The sequence below is a fragment of the Rhopalosiphum padi genome, chromosome 2, assembly GCF_020882245.1.
Source record: "Rhopalosiphum padi isolate XX-2018 chromosome 2, ASM2088224v1, whole genome shotgun sequence".
NCBI classification, from domain to species: Eukaryota; Metazoa; Arthropoda; class Insecta; order Hemiptera; family Aphididae; genus Rhopalosiphum; species Rhopalosiphum padi.
Window position 1 is genome coordinate 38,542,979 of NC_083598.1, and position 25,785 is coordinate 38,568,763.

At 24.8% G+C, this 25,785-nt stretch overlaps 1 protein-coding gene across 2 annotated transcripts in view; it reads right to left on the reverse strand.

Annotated features, from left to right (window-relative positions):
• LOC132922858 (uncharacterized) overlaps window positions 1-25,785 on the reverse strand; it is a 139,805-nt gene that overhangs the window by 86,829 nt on the left and 27,191 nt on the right. For both annotated transcript variants that reach the window (XM_060986576.1, XM_060986577.1), the window contains 2 exons: window positions 15,211-15,366; window positions 8,670-8,787 (listed from right to left, as the gene is read on the reverse strand). In XM_060986576.1, the coding sequence (XP_060842559.1) occupies window positions 8,670-8,787; window positions 15,211-15,357 (265 nt within the window). In that variant the 5' untranslated portion in view covers window positions 15,358-15,366. The remainder of the gene's footprint in view (window positions 1-8,669; window positions 8,788-15,210; window positions 15,367-25,785) is intronic.

A 25,785-nucleotide genomic window follows, 5' to 3' on the forward strand; every position in this document is an offset into this window, starting at 1 on the left:
GTGTGGTATCCAGATTTCATCATCCACAACTATACAATATCTTAAATTAACACTCAACAACCGATTTGCATAGTTTCATAAGTTACAAGTCGCCATATCTAAACAAAAACACTACAAATATACTCTCGGTTACATGTACATAAAAAAAACTACTCATTAGTCATTAATAATTAACACACGCACTTAAATATTAAGGTAATTATTTAAAAATTCTTTCCAAAATCAATCTGCGGACTTAAGACCTCCAATATTATGGAGACAGGGAGAAAATTCAAAAGCTTCAACTTGAAAAAAATATAGTAATAAATATTGTATATAATTATACTTAGGTATAATTTTTAATATAAACAAACCAATAGAAAAAGTATTTCATTGTTTTCTTTTTTATTAACAGTTCACATTGACTGATTATATTTCAGTAACTACGTGCCCATAACTATAGGTAGGTACAAGTGTCAATTGTTATTGAAAAATTTTATTATTTTTTTTAATTAGTTCATAGCTAAAATATTACAAAATCTATATTTTAAGTATCAATATTTTATTATACTAGGTAAAATGAATGGTAAAATTGGCTCAAATACAAACAAATATTAAAATTAAATTTCGTGAGATAATAACTAATGATAAAATAATGTTAATCACGGAACAACAATATCATTATTTATAAGGGCATTAATTAATTAAGTAGGTAAGAATTTATTGTAGAGTGGATTTTATGAAAGCCATAATATTATTACAAAGTAATGGTTAATGATTATTACCCTTATATTTGTAACATTTATTAGAAATGTAATAATTACTTATTTTTTATTAGTTACTACATTCTGTACATAATTAAATAAAACATTTTTGTTAAAATAAACATACATTATAGGTGGTTATGAGTTGCTGATAATGAGTTTTGTATACAATGAATTCATATTAACCAATACAGTTTATTTTAAACCTTAAGGGGGATACAAGTTGCACAGTTTTAATAAATCATGAATTTATATATATAAATGTTTTTGATTCGATAAAGAAAAATAATTTTTCATATTTCTGAAATGAATAACTTTAAAATATTGTAGGTTTTGTAATTTTGTTGATAATTAAAGGTATACTGCAGTTAAACCTTTTTATGTAACATACTATAGGGGAATTTTAAGACATGTCAGTAAACAGAGATTTAACAACTTTATACATTAAATTAAATTAAATTCAATATCGAAAAAATGTGATGTTACAGTAAAAAAAAAATAACAATCAATTAATTTGATGGAAAAATTCAACGATTTATTACAATTTTTAATAATTTTTCTGAATATTTTAAGTGTAATTTTGTAATTTTATTTAATGAATAAAAATAAATCACGAATTTATACATGATGTTTACAATATATAGTAAATAGTTTAACAAAAGCAGAGTGGAAAATGAGCTATTTCAATCACGGGTGACATATGTGGCAAGACCCATAAATGAGGGTTTCATTTTCTCCAAACTACACTAAACCTTAATTACCTAGATTTTTTGTCACATTTTAGTCACCTTCAAAACCACGGTTATCTATAGTTAACTGTTCTTGCCATACTCAGCATCTAGATTTGCCAAATTGTTTCATAGAACAATATAAGATTAACCACCCTATTAGTTAGTATTTGATACATTAAGCAAAATGTATCGGTACTTTTATTCATATTAATCTGATTTAGGCACTAACTTTTCATACTGTTGTAGCTTAGCCCACTTAACACTCTCAACGTAATATTTTAAGTTAGTTTTCATGATTAGCATAATCTTTATGTGTTTTATCGTTGATTATACCCAATAACATTTTTAAAATATTTAAATTAATTTAAAGCTATATTACTTATTTATATCACGAATCCTTTCACACAGTTTCATGGTAATTTGGTATTATAGTCTAATCTAACTAAGTTAACAATAATAATAATTAATAATATACTCGTATGTATGAATATAATATAACAATAATAATAGATTTAATACTTCTGGTGAAATTAATTCAACCTCCTTTTAGAGTAAAATAAATTACTATAATGACAATATAAATAATAAATACATATATAACTAGTAATATAGTCTAATAGGTCATCTCTAAAACTTTATTTAGTATGCAATGATTAATATTAAATAAAATTTAAATATTTAACACGTCCATTACAGTGAGTTGTATACATAAGAGATATATTACACTTTCCGTGTTTTTTTTTCTGTAACAAAAGATATTTATAATTTTTATTATTAATTATTAAGTAATATTCTACCACCATCTTCAATCTTAGGACTTTATCTGCTAATAAAACTAGACATTAATGATTAGCAGACCTTCGGAAAAAATTGGAGATGCTGGTCTACTGATAAAATATTTTTAAAAAAGAAATAAGATCTTAAAATATAGTAACTAAATGTATTTTTTTAATAATAAAAAGTACATTAAATATTAAAGTATTTATAACTCAATAAATGTCTTAGGTATTATACTTGTAATCAAATTACTAGGTGGGTAAGCATTCAAAATTGTCGTTCATTGCAAGAGATAGTATACGAATGTTGGTTAAAATAGGATATGAGATCTTATTTTACAGGTGATACTCAATTAAGACTAACCAAATGGTAATACCCAAAGCTACAATCAATCGTAAACGTATAAATCGTATACTCGTCAGTCGTCACATAAACATCCAAACAATTTATTTATCAAATACATAGGTGGCCGGTGGATATGTGTAAATGTTAATAAGAATAGTTACAAGTACAACTGTAAAATGTAACAATGTGTCTAGTTTAAGCAATGAACCATTTTTATTTATCATATAAACATCAATTAAATGATTTATGTAAATGGAATATTATTTTATAAAACTTATAATTATTCAACTACCTACTTAATAAGTTATATAATATATAAATTTACAGTAACATTAAAAAATAACGATAAGAATATTTCATTTTTTTTTTTTTTACATTATCTTAACGTTTATGGAAGTACCCAATAGTTGAAACACATGTTAGCTTAAAAATTGGAGAAAAAAAATTATTATTTTTGAGAAATGAAAAAATTACGCAAAAGCGTTAGGTAATAAATTCAAATATGTACAATTTTTACATCTTTTGTGAAAAGCATAATCAAATTCAAACGCGATTTCTATATATTATGAAAATAATATTATTCCAAACATCCAGATGGGAGTATAAAGGTTTTAGTATTCTTGAATGTGTTTCAAAAGTGGTTTTTATGTGAAAGCTATAAAATATTTAAGGGTCAATAGTTAAAGGATGTAGGTATAAATAAAAAAAAAGTTAAAAATCTTTTCAGAGAACATAAAATAAAAAAAAAAAAAACTAACGTTCTATATTGCTCATCGACTCTTTCATTTGACCAAGATGTGTATAATGTATTTTACATTGTTAATAAAAGTTTTTAGATAAGTTAACACGGCTTTTAGTAAGCTTAAATCACGGATTGGAGATCTACGTCAAATGTAAAAAACGAATGTATGGGAACATTCGGTTCGAAGTGTGTTTTGCACTTGCGAAAAATATATAACGAACAATTAATAATTTACTGAAATATGTATAACTTCCTATAACGTTGTGCATGCAATTATTATTTATATGGTACTCTTTCATACTAAGTTATGCGATACACATCAACGTGCCAGCCTCTGACCTACTCTCTCTCTGGTTTGTTAAAATACACGTATGTAATAATTCAATACGTATTATACATCCCTAACGTATTATAATCCGCAACCTATTATTCCGTGCAACATAATACGATAGAAAAAGGTTTAACTTTATATCTCTTCCAATCTCGTACAACTTCGTTTACATAACAATAAGAAATATCTTTACCAACGGCTGTCAAAGAAAAATGATGTGAAAAACGTATTTGTTGAAAGTTTTAAACTGTGTACAATATTTAAAGTTGAAATATTGATTTTACTCTCAATATACATCACAGCAAGCACACTATATGTATATACTTTGTGGGATGTATCAGTTTTTGTTACTGAATAATTGACATTTGATTGAATAATCGATGATCGATAATAATTATGATACGTTTTTTGTGACGTATTCATTATTATTATAATTATTATTTTTTGGATATGATAAAAACTATGATTATTCCCGATTGTCCCAACACCGTCCAAGTAAATCTTTGACAATAAATATATTGTTTCGGAGGTTCATTCGAATATTAGTAATAATACCTGTTTAATTAAAATAAGTAATTATTATGCCATTTTGTGAACTGAAAATTACAGTCTTTTATTTTTTATTATACAGTTCTATTAACATAAAATAAGACTCATTGTTCGACAACAAAAACCGTGGTTCTTTTGTTTATTTTAATTTTTTTTCAATTATTATTACTTCAAACCAAAATGTTCACAATATTAACACAAACTTCAGACTTCTACAACATCGACCTTTACAGAAAATACCAACCACCTTGAAACAACGTCTCAACAAATGTATATATACATCTGAAATAACCATAAGAGTTGCATTTTTGGTATTATTTTATAAGCGATTTGTGTGAATCAGTGTACAATATGTAATTCTAATCGAGGTAATAACAAGGTATTTATTAGAGTAACATAATATTGGATTTAACATTATGTTAAATTTGAAAAATTATTGCTAGCCTGTTCTGAACATTTAAAGTATAAATCTCAATTATAAGCCTTATCACTAGCATCTATAAAACTATAAATGTTTATGTTGTATATTCCAATTTTAATGGTTATTGACCGTGTTAAATTTTTTAACATCGACAAATTAGTCTTTTTCACATGTCACTCACGTTTTATTTTTTCGGATATAGGTTTGTTTCTCTTTACCTAAGCTATCCGAAATCCCAGAAACATTATTTTTCAATTTTTCACGAACTACTACCGGACCTAAAACCTAGATGATCGAAAATACGCTCGATATCTGAGAATTTATGTCGTAATTATCGATATAGTATAATTTTTCATATGGATTTTAAATATAAAATGATTGCACATTATTACCTAATATTTTTATTTTGTATCGTTTATTTCAAGTAACTGCTTTGGTTCGTTATTTTTTACATTTTTGGTAATACTTAAATTATTTACAGGCCTTTTTAAAGTTCCATACCAGCCGTTGCTATGATTTGTAATAAATTATCGGTTAATTTAATAGTATTGCACATTTCATCAAAGCAACAACGAGGAAAATGGTCAATGTAAAAATCACGATTAACAGAAATGGTGGTTTTGAATATTGTTTATATTCTATTTCAAATATTTTTTGGAAGAAATCAACTGTCAAATATACTCATAAAGCCGGACTGTATATCGTGTGTATTTAACGTATAAGTTTTAATTTGTGAATTACTATCTTCTCGCCATAGAAAACACTCAGTCTGAAAGCCCCCGATCATTTTCAAATAACATATTTTATTTGACGATATATATTTTTCTGTGTGCGGAAACTACAAAACTTTGCACACGGAATCCAAATACCTAGCCATAAATATTAAATCGTCTCGGATCATCAGTCTCTTTAAAGGGACATTATTTAGACTTACGCCGTTTCGGTATTGGTTTAAGCGTCGAATACGACACGTAATTTCGTAGTAATACTGCTTAGATTTAATACATAATGGTGTGTCGGATAACACATTTCTCTGGGTACGTCAATTTCTCGAGAGCTTATGTAGTTTAAATCTGCGTATTCACGAATAAACTTCACATATTCTGTTTTTAACACTGGATTTTTTTCAAATCTTCACTCTACCTACAAAAGTCATCGTTTTGCAATGTCATAAGATTACCCCAACTGTGACACATCTTTTCGAAATGACAATTTTAAAGCGACCACCTTAATCTTAACGTATCTACTGTATTAAAATATTCAACACACGTCTTCTCTTGCACGATATAGAAAACCGATCAAACACATTCGTCTGGTTGCAAAATTGTTTGACCAAATTTACTATAGGTTACCACATGCGTAATTTTTTGTATTTAAAACTTCATATCCTTTTGCTATATCTTTTAATAACCCCGACGATACAAATCTGATCTGGCCCGTTTATTAATCGACGCTGTTGGGCCTCGGACAGCAATTATATCGAAAAAGTGCAATGCACCGATTAATATATGTCAATTTTCGTGGGACATTTAATGACGGATTCCTCAGAATAATATTTTTTGTTTGTGGACTATTTTCCGAAATAAATGTACTACGTACCCGTCGCCAATTACTGTGTATTAGTTCATAATCGTTTCTGCACGACCGAGTCTTTAATGATGCATTTTATTTACAAGTTCGGCCGTTACAAAATTATTCATTGAAGCAGAATCTGACAATACGCGAGTTGTTACATATTTTTACTGCTGATTCGTCTTTCAATGGCAGTAAGTCATCAATGTTTTTTTACACGAGTTTGTATTAAAACTTTCTTCTTATTATTATTATTATTATTATAGCATGTAAATAAACTGGACCCCGTCGCCTTCATACAGTTTATTGCTGTTATTGTTTCTAGGAGTTTTATATTGTCCTTCGCTTCATCGGTAATGACTAAAAATAAAATAACTTTTGTATAGCAGTTAAGTTCTTTTTTATATATATATTGTATATAAACACATTTTAGAATGAAAACTATTCTTCGTACTATCCACAGAACGTTAGAATACTATGTCTGATATCGAGTTGTGTATTGTGTTTAGTTTTATCATTGGCTGTAGCCTATAGTCGCATAATGTTGTATTCAAAATTGTTATATTCATTATTACCACCCCTTTGTCAATATTATATTTTATCGTTTGCAATCGTTTCATATTTTTTCTTTTACAAATTCTGACACTACTTTGAAATAGTATTTTTTTTAAATATATACTCAATTCCCTCTGTTCGGGAAATGTTCAGTTTCGTTTTGACTAACGCTCGCCGATTCTTTAATTGTTTAATCGTTGCCTACGCGTCTGTTGAATTTTTTCCAATCGTCTTCTGTCTTCTTTCTTCTGATTTTAATCTGTATGATATTCTATATATCCAACCGCATATATATATATATATCCAAAAACGTGACATTTATGCCTTTAACTGACCATGCATTATAATCGATGATGCCATTTCGCTCATATAGTTTATGACAAAGGTGAAACTACTTCTCTTTAATATTTTATGTCGATACGCTTTGGTTTTACGGGTTTGGCTAAATCGTGCATTCGTCTTCAAAAATTTGATGATACTGATTCGTAAATTACGAACAAAATAATAAAAAAAGTAAATTACCTAATTTTATTTTGTAAAATATTATTTGATATTTTTTTAAGGACATACAGTTGTTAATTATAGTTATTAAAATCGTATTTCTGATACAATATTATATTCATTCATACAATTTTGATTTAATATGAATATATTATAATACTATTTTATACTGTGCTTGTCATTATTATACATCGTTGAGCTATATTATTGTTAAAATTTAAACCTAAAGATAATGACTGAATTATTATATTCTCGTTTCTCGAGGAGTATTATTACTTTCAATTAATTAACGCTAATCCATGCATGCATATACGCTTACTGTTTTCAATTTGACATAAAACATCACTTAATACTAAAATCATCTACGCTGGCATACGAAAACTTTTCAATTCATTTTTGAATTTCTGTAGATTACACACAAAAAAATTAAAATTAAAATTAAACGATAAATATTTTAATAAAATCCATTCTATTATATATCATTAATTAATGAACACGACAAATAAATTACAAAATATGTAGTTGAATCGACATAATAGATGGATACTGGATACCAACTATCTACAATACGTAAACATATAGTGTAATAACACGTAATTATTCTAATTGTCCACTATTTAGAAATATAATATTATCTCAACAAGTAAACATCATAAAATATTTAACAATTTTTTATTCATTCGTTAATATGATAAAATAATATAATAATTGAAATTGAAATTCCAGACATTAACGTTTATTAATAAGAAATACTATATCAATAATATTGATATAATAATCTGTTTACTTATCTGTATATTATTTAATTATTTTTTTGTTTTTATTTTTAGAAGTATAAGAAATTTTTACATTTCTATAAAAATTAAAATTATATTATATTCAATTTGAATTTTGATATTTTATACATTACAATCTCTGTGTATTATATTTCACGGGAATTTGAAATCCATCATCATTATTATAAATATATTATAACATTTATAACACATACTAGTTTTTTAATATTAAGACTAATTTTATTGTGATAGTTTATAATTGTATGTATATCACGAAATCTGTATAGGTATGAATAGTTTATTATTTAAAAATAAATAATTTTATAATTAGTCGCATAGGAAACTATTATTTTTAAATGAAAAAAAAATCATCTAGTATAAACCTATGGGTCTAAAAATGTTTACCTAACTAAGAAATATTTAAGCTATATATATATTATAAGCCCATTATTTCTGCATGTATAATAATACTACGATTATATTAAATCAAAAGTATAGAGAAATCGATATTTGACTATAATAGTAGTATCTATAAATACGTAAATATTTTATTCGAGGAAAATAACATGTCGACCTATATAGTTAATTGGGATGTTTATAACAACTGCTGTCATAATCATACGTACCTGCAGCGAGTACGGTACTGAGTCCGGTCGGTATGCCCAGCCCGAGGTTGCCAAACGAACCTTTCTCTTCTATGCAAGCCACGCTGCCCATGACGACTGCAAGTATGCCACAAACGATCTGCGGGAAAAGCATAAAAACGGCCGTTAATGATAATTATTAATACATATATTACATTTAACTACGAAATAAAATACGATTACCATCGTAATAAGATACTTTTGTTGAACTTCTCGATAGATGTAAAAGCGTTCATTCGGTACATTAAATTGACTGAAATCGACAACGAAAAGAAGTCAATATGAGCTAGTGTTCAAATATTTGCAACTGGTAGTGTAAGGGTTTCGTATGTACATATTTATTTAGCAAGAAAATGGAAAGAGAAAAACGTTATCTGAAAAGCAATAACTCCATTGGACTTGGGCGTAGAGGTCCGAAAATGGTGGGATTTCGGACCGGCTATTGATTACAAATGATTTCGGCGCCACACGCGTTCAATAAAATATACAAATAAAAAGTTGCCTTTATTCTGGTATATGTTATTCTTTTAATCGTATGAAAAAAAAATGTCTGAATTTATTTAAATGTGTAACAAATAAAATAAATAATTCATTTTATTTCGATGCCGCTGTAAACGCCTATGATGTACAACATTCTCAAAAAATACTGTTTTATAATTAATTATAATATTATATAAATGTATGACACAATAAATTAAATGCAAAGTATTCATCATGTATGCACTCGCCCATTTTAGATTCTGAGCGAAGAGATAAATATATTAATTTACAATGATGTGTGTGTGTGTGTGTGTGTGTGTGTGTGTGTGTGTGTGTGTGTATAAAAACAAGCGAAACATTAAGAATAAACTGGAATTTTTATGTTATACCATATTTTGACTAAATTGATTTCTTTATTTTGTTTTAATTCAAAAACAAAATAATAACAGAAACTAGAAATTTTCGCCAAATATTTGTATTATCATTTTCTATGCAAGGTATAATTTTAAATTTTAAAAATTTCAAAAATTTTGTATTTCGAAATACATAGATGATTATCTGTTTATAACTAAAATGTTAAAATGGAATACAAGTTTCTTTATACGTTTTTAGACGTTTTTTTTTATAATGTAGCTTCAATGATATATAGCATAACTATTAACCATTTATGACTCTTCTTAACTTTTTTTATTATATAAATCAATTAAGTAGGATTAATTGACTCAGAAGACTTTCAAAATTGGTTCTGGAAATGTCTTTTTAAGGTTAAATTTGATGTATATGTTTTTTAAAAAATGTATTCGCTGGGTAAAAATTATTGAAAATATAATTCAAGATCCCACATAAGTTGTTCTTATATTTGTATAAAAAAATTAAAAATACATAGTCACAATTATTTGTATGCATTTTAAATTGGAATTTTGACGAAATTTGTCAAAATTACAATAATCGTTAACTCTTTGTAATTAGAAATTCATAAAAACTTTTCTTTTTATATCTAATCTTTAAAAATATAATACAATCGTACTAAAATCCATAAAATCTAATAAATATATAAAGGTAATTATTTTTGTGGACATTTGAAGTTCAAATTTGGATGAAATTACTTATTTAAACGATAAATAACGATGTTAATTATTTTATTATAATTTAATAAAATTCATAAGAACAGAAGGTTAGGTACACAACTTTAACGTATATTATGAACTGTGGAATTGTACTATAAGCAATGGCTTTTGGTTTTATTAAAGGTATATTATCTATTTGTACTATAAATTTATTTTTTGTGTTTTACGGTATTTACATAAAGATAAAATTGAATTTCTTGAATTGTATATTTTACACAATTTACAAAATATGTCCACTCTTCACGTTAAATTTGAATGGCCCAGATAAATGATAATTTTTTTTTTAAATATCAAATCATTTAAAATAATAAATTTAACTATAATATTAATTTTATATGAAAATGAAATTTAATAAAAATTGTCATTAAATTAAAGAATAAGTATAATATATATGTTACACACGTAATATACTATTATATTAATAATACATACTATGTTTCAATTACACGACAAAGCATTTTAACAAAATATACTAAATAAAATATCAAATAATATATGTAGGTATTCAAGTAATCCATTATTCAACCATACTTTTAAATAATTACTTAGTTAATTCAGTAGTATTTAACGAAAAAATTTGTTTTCTTATTTTATAATAATAATATCTATTAACAAAAATGACACCAATATCTCAGTATACTTTATCACTAATTTAAACAGTTTAAACTAAAATGATTACTCGATCAAGAAACACGTTCCATAACTTATAAAGTAGCACAGAATGTATTGCCAAAGTTCAAAACAAGTTTCTAAGTGGTAATATGAACGTGATTAAGTTGTTATGCCCAAATTCGTGAATCGAAAACAATTACGGAAAAGCCACTTATATAACATAACGTAGAAACATATTACACAAAAGCTTATGGATAAGCCATATAATTTACAACAAACACATACTTGTCTAGTTGCCAGTCTAATGTTTAAAGTAAAATCATTAATAATACCTATAAATATTTAGCTTAAAATAATATTAAAGCACTGCATTTTTTTGGCATAGGAAAATTGTTATCAAAAGTCACATATTATTTTAGATATACTTCTCTAGAAAAATGTTTAATTAATAAAATAAACTTTCTATTTTTAATGGCACTTTATAGATTTCATTTTTTGATTTTTCTTTTATAGTAATAAAAAACGACCAACTACCAATTATACTGTCGAAAATGTAAAAAAATCTCAGAAAGTGTAGTTTTAAAGAATTATTTTTGAAAGATTTATCGCTTTTTAATGCTTACAAATTGTTAAATAATAATGTTAATTGACATAGTAACTATATAGTTATTATATAAATTATGGTTAATACACCTTATCGCCGTACAACCGAAATGAGTGAATCGAAAGAGTTCATATTTCTACCTTCTACCTACATCATAGCAATTTCTATAATTTTTAAATCATTGTATTAGTATAAATAAATGGTATATCATATTTTATTCACTCGGTTTGCATCCAACGTGAGTAATTAATTAATATATCGTACATTTTATTTTATCACATATGTAGTTTTAATGTAAGCGGATCAGATTCCTTTTAGTTTTTAATAAATATAAATTATTATATGATGTTTACGTATAATTGAAAATCAGAAAATTTTGTTTTATTTATATAGATGTTGTTTATTGACTTCTTGAATAAACATTTAATCAAATTAAACATGAAATCAATTATTATTGTAGCTAACTAATATATTGGCACTACTGCTTACCCTAACTATGTATTAAACTACTGAATAATTATTCTTGATGATAAATGCCAATTGTAATTTGTAATCGCATTGGAATACAATTCTGTGAGAAGCCAGTTATTTTGTCGTTTTTGTTGAAAAACTTTCAAAAAGTAATTGTAATTTGGGCGAATTCGAATTTCTAAATAACATCTACAGTTTACGTTCTTATTAAACAATATGCTACATAAAACTTTAAAACAATTGTGTTACTCTGAAAATTGTTTTTCTCAGACAAACGAATATCATTTAAAACCAATAGATTGGAAATATTCTTCACTTAATGTCGAAAACAATTACAGAATAATAAAAAAAAAAACTATCAAAATAGCTTAAAAATAATCTATCTTAGATTGCTACAACAAACGCTTTCAAATTTAATATGGAAATTTGTGTTTACATACTAGCTCAAGTGATTTACCTGATACTATATTGTAAAATCTGTTCCAATGTTGATGTATAAAAGTAAATTCGATTTATTATTATAAAAAATATATTTCATTTTATTAAATTGTTTTGGTTGAAATTTATTTTTTGAGAGATTGGTATTTGTAAAATAAACGTATATTTTCAAATTATTAAATATTTGTTGCTCATTTTATAAAAACACAATATTCATTACTAATAAATTATTAATAAAATGTATTATATACTAAAAAATACATACAAGGATATTAATTTTTTTTATTGAATATTTTTAAACATAAATTCACATAAATGAGTACCAACAACAAAGTGCATACTGTAGTAAGTACTTATATTTTCCATTTATAAAATTCAAACTCGAAAAAGTTAAATCATGGTTAATATTGTTTAACTGCCAGTATGATATACATAATAAGCCTATTTACTTTTTATATTTAATATGTGCTTACTTTACATTCACGTAAAATCCAAATTTACAAAACCACGTTCAATAATATCAGTGCATTGTACATAAACAAACACTCTATTATTTTGATTTTCAATTTGTACAATATACAAATTATTTTTCAAATTACAAAATATTTAAATAACATAATTCAAAATTAATAAATTTAATTGTACAAACATTTTGATTTGTATGATTATTTTTAATAAACTGATTAATTTATTAGTTTTATTTTCCTACGAAATAGTTTTTGGCTAGAAAGAATTCTCGATTGATATTATGTAACACTTTTAAAAATGAAAATTGGGTAAATATACATATAATATAGTACTTCAAAGAATTGATTTTTGATTTTTATAGCCAGCTACTGTTTAAGCTTTTGATGAAATGTTAGGATTTGTATTTTATCCAGATTCCACTTAGAGTACGATGATTGGTCTCAAATGTTTGATATAATAATATATTAATATAATACTACATTATGCTAATTATTATTCCAACGTAGTGAAAATAGACAATATTGATCAATACCTATCCTGATAACTGTATCCTGCCAGAGTTTTTGGATTCTGAGCGAAGCAATAAATGTATTTTTTTACAATGATCTGTGTTTTTTCTGTATACACGATAAGTAGCTGAAAATATTTTTTGATGTTCGCTTCATTTTGAGGGTGATTTGTGTAAGCAAATATTTAAACGATGATTAATGATGTTAATTATTTTGTTATAATTTAAAAACATTATTCATGGGGGACTTAATACTTTTACATATATTATTAATTTAACTATACAAGGTTACATTTTCAAAATATATAAATTAATTTATACCAAGAACCCATACACACTGTTTTACAATAAAGTATTGATTCAAAAGTTAAAAACAATAATATAATATATTATAAAAATATTATATTATCATGATAATTAAATATTTAAAATATTTAAAAATGTAATGATTTCGTCAAAAATTGAATCAACTTACCGTGATATTATTAGTAAAACAAATTATTTTAATAGCAATATCAAAATCATATCATGAAAAATACTATTCGTAATATAGAGTAATCGACCGTATCCGCTCAGAATTGCTTTCCGCATACAATGGTATATCATTGAATACAAATTTAACACTCTACAGCAGAGCGGTACCTACTTGCTCATATTTTATTTTGATTATTTGATTTTATAAAAATAATGTTTGTATTAAAATAAACTACCAATAAACATAAGATTTACTATTATTTAGGAGAAAAAGAAAAAATAGATGGCTTAAAAAGGTGGCACGGCATATGCGAGAAAAAATAATAAAGAAACGAAATTCAAACATATAACCAAAACAATAGAGAAGGTACCAATAATAACATTCACACAATAAAATCCAAACAGCTAACACTTTTCTTTGGTTAGATGAAAGTTTCATTAAATATTTGGAAGACTTTATCAAATACAACCGAGATGAACATTTTTTGTAACATTTTATTTTATTTTATTTTCATTTATTTACACAAAAAAAAAGACATTGACACAATAGCGGTTGACACTACGTAGCATTTCTTTATAAACATTATTATATAATCATTATATTATTATTATTATTATTATCACTATTATTTGATGTTATTATTATTATATATCAAAACATCAAAATTCTCTATCAATCTAATTATCTCCACAAAAAATCAATACGTTTAAATGACTTTTTTTTATCAGTATACTTAGCTTACAAGACAATTTAATATATTGTCAATAAATTAAAATTTTATTTAATATTACAGATCAAATAAAAAAAAAAAAATGTAAATATCTTAATGTGTCATGGTATTACAGAAATACTTAGGTCACTTAGGGTCATACTTTTGGAACACACAGTATAATAGTTTTTCCTATAATAAAATAATGTATTACTCAAATTAACCATTGTCATTTTTATATTTACCATAAATAGTTTGTTGTTAATTTCTTCGCGTTACCGAATATTTATAGAATATTACAGAAATTATCACGTAAAACGTGCATAAAAAGATATATATTTTACAGTAAACATTTAATATTGCTTGTGGTACTAAAATGTACGCAAAAACTACTAATATTTTAAATCTGAATTTGCTTTTGCGATAAATTAATTTCATTTCAATGATTCAATTTCCAGATTTAAAACCCTTTTATATCGAATTACGAACCATCACTCGTGATAATCTTCGACACACACGTCATCTGCGTGTATAAATTACATTCGTTTCCATGTATGATCAATAAAAGGATTTTATATTAACCCCATATAAACATCCCTCTTTTATATGTGACCAAATCCTTGAATATTACCTGTAGGACACGTATTCGCAGTACTTGTGAAAAGGGATAGTAATCAATGTCGTTCTTTTCCGTGCTCGCCAATCTAGTCACGATCATAGGTACGTCATCTGCCGTTTTGGTCACCTGACTGATCAGCGACTCGTGTCGTCGATACATATTACCTGCCTAAAAAAAAAAAATATTAATTTTTCGTTATAATAACAATGTATTAATATAGGATTTGTAAATAGGTTTTTTTTAAATATTTGATAGGTATCATGACAGCATCAGATAGCGTTTTGGTTTTTTTAATATTATTCAATATTATATTACTTTTCAAAACTTAAATCAAAATCATTATTAAATCTATAGGCTATAATTAACTAGGTATTTATAATACCTATAATATTTATATTTAAAATCACTAATAATAACCAAATTTAAATATGTTAATAATATATGCTATTAAATTGTTTCAGGGGTTTGAAGAATTTATGTTTGTTTCGAAAAAATATTTATACTTTTAAATATTAAGCTAATATCTAACAAAAATTAATTATTGTTAAAAAAAAAAATAGGTACATAAAAATGTCTACGTTGGTCAATTTGTAATTAACTAGTTATATTATACAATTTCTAAGACTAAATGCTTCAATAATGTAAGTGATAATTATTTTATTTATCGAAATCTAAACATTTCATTATTTTTTTTATTATTTTTTTACGTACCTACTTATAGTACTAGAACTCATAATTTAATATAATACCAAACATTTTTAACTCATAACAGTATAGTAGCACTGTGGTACTAAGCTTAAATTTCTAAGCACATCACAGTATGTTTTATTCATCCGAAGTCTTTGCTACGAATACAAATAATATTTAAATTATAATTTAATATAGTGTTTAATTTAGTTATGTTACATAATAGCATAAGATAATTATTATCTACTCATCTACGTGTGAATAATACATTACGAATTTGTGAATAACAGGGGTGGTAAATAATAGGTTGGTTTACACAAAAATAATGTGATGACAGTTAATTATTTGTTTATAAAAATAAGTATGTAGCAATGTAACATAATAATATAATATTATTTTCATTTTCTATGCAAGGGTATTACGTAAATCAGTTAGTTTGTATAAAATAAAGTAAGTTTGTCTTACGAAGTTACAATAGCCCTAATCCGCGTGTCTTTGAACACGTTTAGAACGGAATTTCATTTTATCTTCAATACAATTTTGACATTTATTACTCAGTTGTTTAGCTTAAAAACACCCACAAACGCAGTATGCTTCTATATACATGTATTGATATAGGGTATACTATTTTATCTGATTTTGTTATTATCGGGGCAAAACTTATTATTCTAAAAACAATATAAATATACAATTGGATTAAAATGTAATAATAATAAATTATTATTATTTAGATCCTGAGAAAAGCTTTCTCTTGGTCATAAAATGGTGTGTATTTTCATATTTAATTGTTTATATGTCTAAAAACACTTTTTATAATAGAAGAAAATGATTGAATTCTCAAATTCTCAAATTTTTTCTAGTTGAAAAATTTAATCTAAATTATTAGTACTTAAAGAGGGCAAAAGAATAAAATTCCTGGTATTTCACAAAATAATTTATCTAATTTTATAACCCAAGGTTCGAAAACATAATTCATTATTTCTCATAAGGGTATTAACTAGAATAAAAATAAAAATTAAGTTATCCATCATTTTGTATGAGTAATTAAAAGTTCAAATTGTGATGACATATAGAGTAACAAACAAACAGATTACAGGGTGATTCATTTACCATAAAACACTCATTATTTCAAAAAGTAATCATGTTTTTGAAAATATTTTTTTACATAGTTTCAAGTTGTTAAAAAACGAAGTTTTTATTAAAAAATTATATTTTTTTTAATTATGTTTTTTACTTTTTTAAATGACAACATAGAGTTTTTATTTCATATTCCAAATCATATTAATTTCCTGAGTATTTTGATACATAAAAATTGAATTTAGGGCGAGTAGTTTATGAGTTATAAGTATTTAAAGTTTTTATGCGTGGAGTAGAGTGGTACGGGGTTACCCCGCAAAATGTCTGTTCACTACTCCGCTTGTCATAACTTTAAATAAGAATAACTCATAAACTACTCGTCCTAAATTCGAATTTTATGTACCAAAATACTCAGAAATTTATTCTGCTTTGGAATATGAAATTAAAACTCTATGTTGTCTTTCAAAAAAGTAAAAAACTTAAAAAAATATAAGGATAAAAAATATTTAAAAATATAATTTTTTTTTAAAAATGTTGTTTTTTAACAACTTGTAACTATGTAAAAAATATTTTCAAAAACATGATTACTTTTTGAAATAATGAGTGTTTTATGGTAAATGAATCACCTTGTATAATAACGAACCAATTCTACTTATTTTATTCAAATAAAAAAAAAATCATGAGGACTTTAAAATGTTACATATATTATTATGCTCTACTATACAACAATGATATCATCAAAATATTTAGATTAATAATTTTAAGCTATTGTCTATTTAAATCACGAACCTATTCACACCGTTGTACGGTAATTCGTATTTGACTCGATATATAATATATAATTTACTATTACAGAAAAAATACTAAAATTAGTCAATATACACACTGAATAATTAAAAAAAATAAATAAAAATAGTTTATACTTAAAACTAAATTTGCCATAATAAAAGTTGATTTCCTATGATTTAAATCCAAAGTACGCAAAGCTGCTACTGTTAAAAGATTTAAGATTTGTATGCAAATTAATATCTTATTTCTTCTACTCGTGATGATTAAATTATTTCGCATTAACGGGTAATTTGTGTTTTGTGTTTACAATGATACCACTTGAATACAATTGTATCATTTAAAGTTCTCGTCATTTTCTAAGCTTCATTGTGCATTTCATTTTAAAGCTATAATTGTTGAAACATTAAAAATATTTGATTAACTACATGCGTTTGTTATGTACACAAAAGTATAAAGATAATCTAGCTCTTACAATTATACCAATAAAATCACTTTTAAAATACATTATTATCATCAATTAAATTGTATTATTTAACAACGAATTAAATTCTATTGTTGTTTTTGTATTATTCAATCTAGACTAATTTGTGTAAGTACCTACAACAAAACCTCAAATTACTGAAAATATTTAATATTATTATACTTTGATTTCTCAACTTAGGTAAAATAATAATTTGTTTTTTGTATTTAATTCAACACAATATAGATACTTATATCTTGTAGAAATAATATTTTAAATTTTCATAGATATGACTTATTTTTTTAAACATTACATTTTTAAACACTATACTTATGTGAAATAACAAAAATAAAAGTTGATTATTTAATATGATGCAATGTAAAATTAAAATCCGAAGAAATCACACAGTCACATAGAAGGTTTTGAGTATCAAAACCTAAACTATAAGCATCTCAATTAAGTAAATCGATATTTTAAAATGTTAAATTTGAATTCAATGATAAATAATTGGGTATGAAAAACAATTCTGAACGAAAACTGTTTGTTAGCCTAATTTATGTCTAAGAATATTTTATGAATAATTTATATTACTAAAAGTAATTTATTTTTCTATTAATTTTCATTCGAAGTTGTAGTCCGCCGTTGAACAGATTTGTACCAAAAACATTGGATATGTAATATATTACGAGTATATATTATATAATAATTATTATAATATAAGGAATATCATATAATATTATTACTAACTTTTAATAGCAATACCACGATATATAACAATATGAAAAGGTTCATGGTAATAACTTAAAATTATTAGAAATATTAGGAAAATTTCACTGGATACATATAAAAAATAAATAAATATACATAATTATTGCAAAAAGTTTGAATCCCAGTGGTTAATATATTTTTTTAATAATAACATAATAATTAATAATAATAGCAGAAAAAAATTATTATTCAACAATATTTTAACTACCTAATACCTATGTATTTTTATATTTTTAAAATAACAATATGTTAACTACATTTTCAAACTTTTTTACAGTGCTTTAAATTCTTATAAACATTTACATAAAAAAAAATCCTAAATTTTCAAATAAGTAGCTTAAAAATAGTCTCGACATTTTAAAATTGTCATTGTGTATAGGAAATTATAATTTAATAATAGCGGAATATTTTAAGCTTTTAATATCAATATTTTTGAATAACAAAAAAACCATTATTTTACGTTTAAATATACTCAAATCTTGTCAACGTGTTTTGATAATTATTACTATCCACTTCCAAAAATATAAATTAGATGCAAATGATTTAATACAGAAACCATCCGCAAAGTTTAAGTTTGAAACATTCTTAATTTCTTAAAATGTAGTTACGGACAGATATATATTTTGTTTTGTTAAAATTGAATAACATACATCGTTCTAAAAATTATAATTAATAAATTCATCGCTACGCTTAAGATCTAAAATAAGTGTAATAATTATATTATGACAGTTACGTTATAGTATACGTTGTTTAACTATGATAAATGATAATTATTCGTAATAGTGTGTGGAGGATAAAGATATTAACGCAGATGATATAAAACCACTTAGTTTTATATACATATTTATGTTCTAATCTCCACGTTTACTTTCAAAATGGTTGAAAATGCATGATATTTGTATTTCTTAAATTACCAACTACTGCAAAATATTAACTTTCTCACCTAAACCAATAAGTACTAAACATATAAGTATCTAAATATCTCAGTAAAGAATACAATTACAATAAACGTTAACATAAATAAATAATTATGGGCTGTGGGCCTGTGGCTTTTTTTTTCTTGATAGATATATTTATTTTTCAAATTTTTGTTTACAATGTGTATAAATATAAATAAATCCTAGTGGTGGTAAATATCAACTTTATGAGAATTGTATTAGTATTACATATTATGCACTACTCGCAAATCAAATAATCTAAAGTCTTTGTAAACTTATAAACAGACCGAGTTACTATTTACAAAATTGAAATATGTATATAATTATTAACTATGTATGATTAAATAATTGTTCGTACTTTTATAATATTATATAGTAAAATTCATATAAATTTGTTAAAATAAAAAAAGTTCTTCAGAGTTATGAGGAATACATAAAATATTATAAATCACTTTATTGTTTGATAAATTTAGTCTACGTCATGAGAGAAGTTACATAAAAATAAAGATGTTATACGTATGATATTATTTAATAAATTAATGATTATCATTATATTTATATGTTCAATCAAAAAAAAAAAAAAAAACAATAAGGAACATTTCATAAGATGATTAAAACTAAAACTTTTATATAATCTTCATTTTTATTTTATTAAGAAAAAGTTTACAGTACAACCATTCGATACATAAACCTAAACCTTCAAGAACAGTATCCTATACAATTAAAAAGTAAAACTTATCAAAGCTTTAAAAAATATATCTATGTATAATCATGAATCGTTTTACCTTGTAAATATACACCATTAAACACTTCGTGTATTTTATAACAATTTGTTTGTAGTAGTTTATATAAAAACACAAACTTTAAGGGTAAAAATAATACAAGGAAATACCTATATATAATTTATTAATGGTTAACTGTATTTTTGGCAATATTCACACCTTATATTATATAGTGGATTACTTGTATGTAATAAAGGGTTCTTTCTGCATCATTAGTTCAATGATAAAAAATAACAATATATGTAAATCTCCTTGATGAAATGTAGTTATAGTAGAAACGATTCGGTTCGTTAGTATGTGATTGCCTGTATATAGCGTTCAATAATGCGAGAAGTATTCACAGAACTTTTTAGTTAAATTCAAGACACAAAATAAATCGGACTTTTTTTTTTTATTTTTACTTGGAATTTCAAGAATACCTTAAAACATCTAATAGATTTTGTGATATAACCTAAATATATATTATGTGTAACCCGTTGTTATAAAATACGATTCAACTTTTAAACACAAAATCCTGTTTTTTCTAATATTCTACTAAGACTAAATCAAGCACACAACATTTGACAGCAATTTAACAATAGTGTAGTTGCGTAAGGTTTTCCGTTTATAAAACAATGAAATCTATTATTCCTGGTATTTTTGGGTTCACAGCGGAACGAGGAATATATTTGTTGTAAAATAATGTGTTTTTTTTTTTTGTCTTCCATTATATTTTGTAGCAAAAATTTGTTATAATACAGCACATTTTTCTAAAAAATGTAATGATTCATCATTCACCTTTGTTAAAAACCGTTATTAGTATCATTATGTTTAAATTTAACACATGTTATAATGCCTTACATAATAATGATGTAGATCAGAATCCTATTTTACATTATGCCAGTCGCCAATTTCACTTATTTTTAATTATAATAAATTATATAAATTCATTAACCGGCGCGTTGTGTAGGCAATTTCGATACATACCCGTGTAGATGAATAAGCTGCAGTTTCAATCGTACAAAATTGTCTAATATATTTATTTATATCACAAAATTTTAAAATATTTACATTATAAAGAATACATTTTTATTTACTAAAGTAAAATCGACATATAAAGAAAAGCATCACTTTTAACGGTTAATATTATAGTACCCTCATTATGTTTTTACACGTGTGATAATACATTACAACTTTGCATAAAATGCCACTACTATATTATGAAGATGAGTAAAATTGTTTACTTCTTAATTTTTTGTGAAATCAAAATAATATTTTACTTTACATTCAAAATATTCACAGGTTTTTCTACCAACTAAATTTTTATTTAAGTATTATCCCTGAATTTTGATAGTTTCTTAGTCTCTATTCATATAATATAATAGCCTAAGCGTCTTAAAGGTGTCGACTTTTATGCTTTCAAAAGCTAAACAACCACTTTAGTTTATACGAAAACTTTTAAATGACTCTTTCGGATGAGTACCTTTACTATGACATATTGTAAAAGTTTATATTACATATCGCTATGCTATCTAGTATTAAATATAAATATTTAATCCGGGATAATTTAATATATGCCATGTTGTGTAATAATGTATACAGCTCGGTATAATATTTAGACATTTCTTAAAGCGACAGGATGAAAATATATGAATGACCTAATTTTTATTTGGCTATTTTTTGTTTCGGATGATCAGACGACCTACATTTCGAAAACAGATTTAAAACTATTTACTAAATAGAAACTAAAAACTAACCAAGTTTTGATTGACAGACATCAATCGTAAAAAGCTTATTATTTTTATTTTATTAAATTTTATATTTAACATAGTAATATTATACTGTGTATAAAATGTTATTTCCTAACAATATTATAGCAAAACACATAAAGTAAAGAATATTAATTTATTATAATATATTAAGACAAAATCGAAAATAAATCACTATTACGGTAGTAAAAATAATTTTTAGCTCTTTATACAAAGAAGGTATTTTTAATAAAACTGTTTAAGAAAAATTTTATAATAAACGTCGGGGTGTTAATTAATAGATTTCTCTTTTTTAACTTAAATTAGTCGTTTGTGAAATTATAATAAAGGTCACTTTCATATACGTAAAAATATTATAAATAAAAATAAAAGTGACTAAACCACATTAATTCGAGGTGCATATTTTATCGTTGTATATTATACTTTATTCGGTGGGCTACAGAGTCTATAGACAGTATTATTTGTTTTTCTTTGTGGTACTTTGTGCCAAGTATTTTGCCATACATCAAACCAAATCCTGGTAGATGATTGGAGGAGGAATTTTAATCAGTAGGTATAAGGTTTATTACTGCTCACACGAGTCTTATTCCTTTCCAGAACTTTATATTTTAAAATAATTTTGACTCATTTCCTTACATATCATTCCTAACGTCTTTTTTTAATGTTCATTTATGAACAACGCATAATTATACTAAAAACAGAATCTCTGACCTAAGCGCGTTATTAAATAACGCGCGAAGAAAAAATTATATAGATTATAGGCTTTATATTTAGACTATACAAAGTATATTATAATTAATTTATGTTTGAAATAATGTATTACTTATTACATTAGACGACATCGTTAGATCTTGGCAATTTTTATGCTTGAAATGTATGTTTATAAAATAGGTTAGGTTATTATCTTCGTCGAAAATGTAAAGTATATGGAACTATGGAAAAGGTTTAGCAGACTGACAGTTTAAACTCTTAGACAATTTGTCACGTCACGAGGGTTTTATTACAAAACTGTCCCAATCGAGGAAGCGATTTAATAAAAATCAATCAATAGTTTCTCTAACCTCATCTTGTTTACTAATTATACATATGACAGAGTTTAAATGTCGCTTCATTTTATGTAAAAAGTTTGAAAATAACAATATGATTAACTTGTAACCTTATTATATATATTTTGCACTGACATGTTCGTGAAAATGTAATAAATTACTTGCAATAAAACTTGATATTAAACACTCATTTACCTTTTTGATAAAAATGTTGTATTTTCATTTTATGCAAATATTGTGTTTGAAAAGCGATTATGAATAACGCCGTCTATTTTTACTAAGGTGAATTTTAAATTATTTTAAGTGCTCTTGAAAAAAAAATGTAATATCTCTCCGGTATCCGATAAATTGTTATACGCTCCTATCATAGCTCACTGATTCCCATTTCAATGTACAACTTGATCAACCCTCAGATATGCTCTACTGGATTTTAAAATATGTTATAAATTTAAAACATTTGGTTCAACACCTCGAAGAAAACTGAACCACTGAATTATTATATGGTATACCTTTGTGTTATGAGTAACCTAGCATTCAGATAAGAATGTTAGTACTGTAATATACTTAAGTGATAAAAAAAAAAATGACTTGTCGATTCAGAATCAATTTTTTTTTAGTTCCAGTTTTAACATCTTTATCGACAATCGATATAAATAGAAAAAAAATCAAAACAGTCCAACTTTTCGGTAATGAAGGTTACTAAACAATATTATTTGAGTAATATTAATATTAACATTTTAACTAATGTACATATTTTAGATTCTGAATTAAGTGAGGAATGTATTGATCTTATAATGTTTTTTTTTTTTTTGTATGTGTTTCTGTCATCACGTTTTTGAGTGGAAATAATGAGTTGATTTTTGACTTCAGCCCTTTTTTGAAAAGGATTCATCTAATTGGTACTCTGGGGGGTTAAAAGTAAAAAATTTCCAGTAGCTTTCAAAAGCGCCTGGAAAAACCATAAAAAAGTGACGAAAAAATAGGAATTTTTATGCATAATCAGTTTTTGATAAAATCGATTTTTTGATTTTGCTGTAACTCAAAAACGAATCGTTGTAAATATTTGAAATTTTCACTAAATGTTTATATTATGGTTATCTATATACTATATTTTCAAAATATTTTGATCTTTTTTAAGCTACTTATAAACAATTGAAATTTTCAGTTTTTCTAAGATATTTTTTTTTTTGAAATAACTATAAAAAAAAATTGGCTATCCAAAAAATCTTTAAAATTTAATTCAAGGTTCATTGTAAGTTTTGCTTATCGTAGTAAAAAAAAAACAAAAATTGTTATTCATAATTTTTGATTATAAGCATTTAAAGTTCAAATGTTTACGAAATATATCAAAATCGCGAAAAATTTGCAAGACATTTTGAAGTTGAAAATTCGTAAAATGTTTATGATTTATACCTAAGGGAAAAAAACCAATACAAGGTTATCCAAGTTTACCTTCGAGTAACTGTAAAAAAAAATTACAGCGTCAATGTAGAAAAAATTGTATGAATGTATAAAATTTAATTTTTTACGAAATCGAGTAAAATAACGATATATTACAATTTAAATATAGGAAATAAAATATCATAGACTGACAAATTATTTTCGTTCAAAATCGTATGTCGTATATAATGATACACGTCATTGCAATCAAATTTAACACATGCATTTTAGTTACCTACTCTCCACCTCTAATACACAGCAGCGAGCGATACCCACTTGCATACCTTTTTTTTCTTAATTATTTTAAAAAGTGATTTATAAAAAGATGTATCAATTTTGATCACCCAAGAGTATCAACTAGATAAATAAAACTAAAGAACTAACTAAGAAAATTAACTAAGGCACAAAAACACACATGGTTGTAAAATCAATATATTTTTCTTATCATTACCCTCAAAATCTAAAAATGTATTAAAAATTGTACTTTACTTGGAAAAAAAGTCATACATTATTTAATAAATATAATATTTTAGCTGGTACTACACAATACATAAATAAACTCGTTGTATACGAAATCACGAATATTTCAAATAAGATACATATTTTATGAACCGGTTCGTTTGCAGAAAAAAATAATGGTTAGAACTAACATTTCGTAAAAAAAATCCAAACAGTAGATAAAAATATTTTTTGCAGCGACAAGTAACTGTTGACCGGATATAATAGGATTCTGACGGTGTCGTTGGTTTTTAGTTGCTGCTGACCGCAATATTGCAATCTCTGTAATACTGCAACACCACGCAATGCGTCAGGACTGCGATGCGACAGTAAATAATTTTCATATACTCGTAT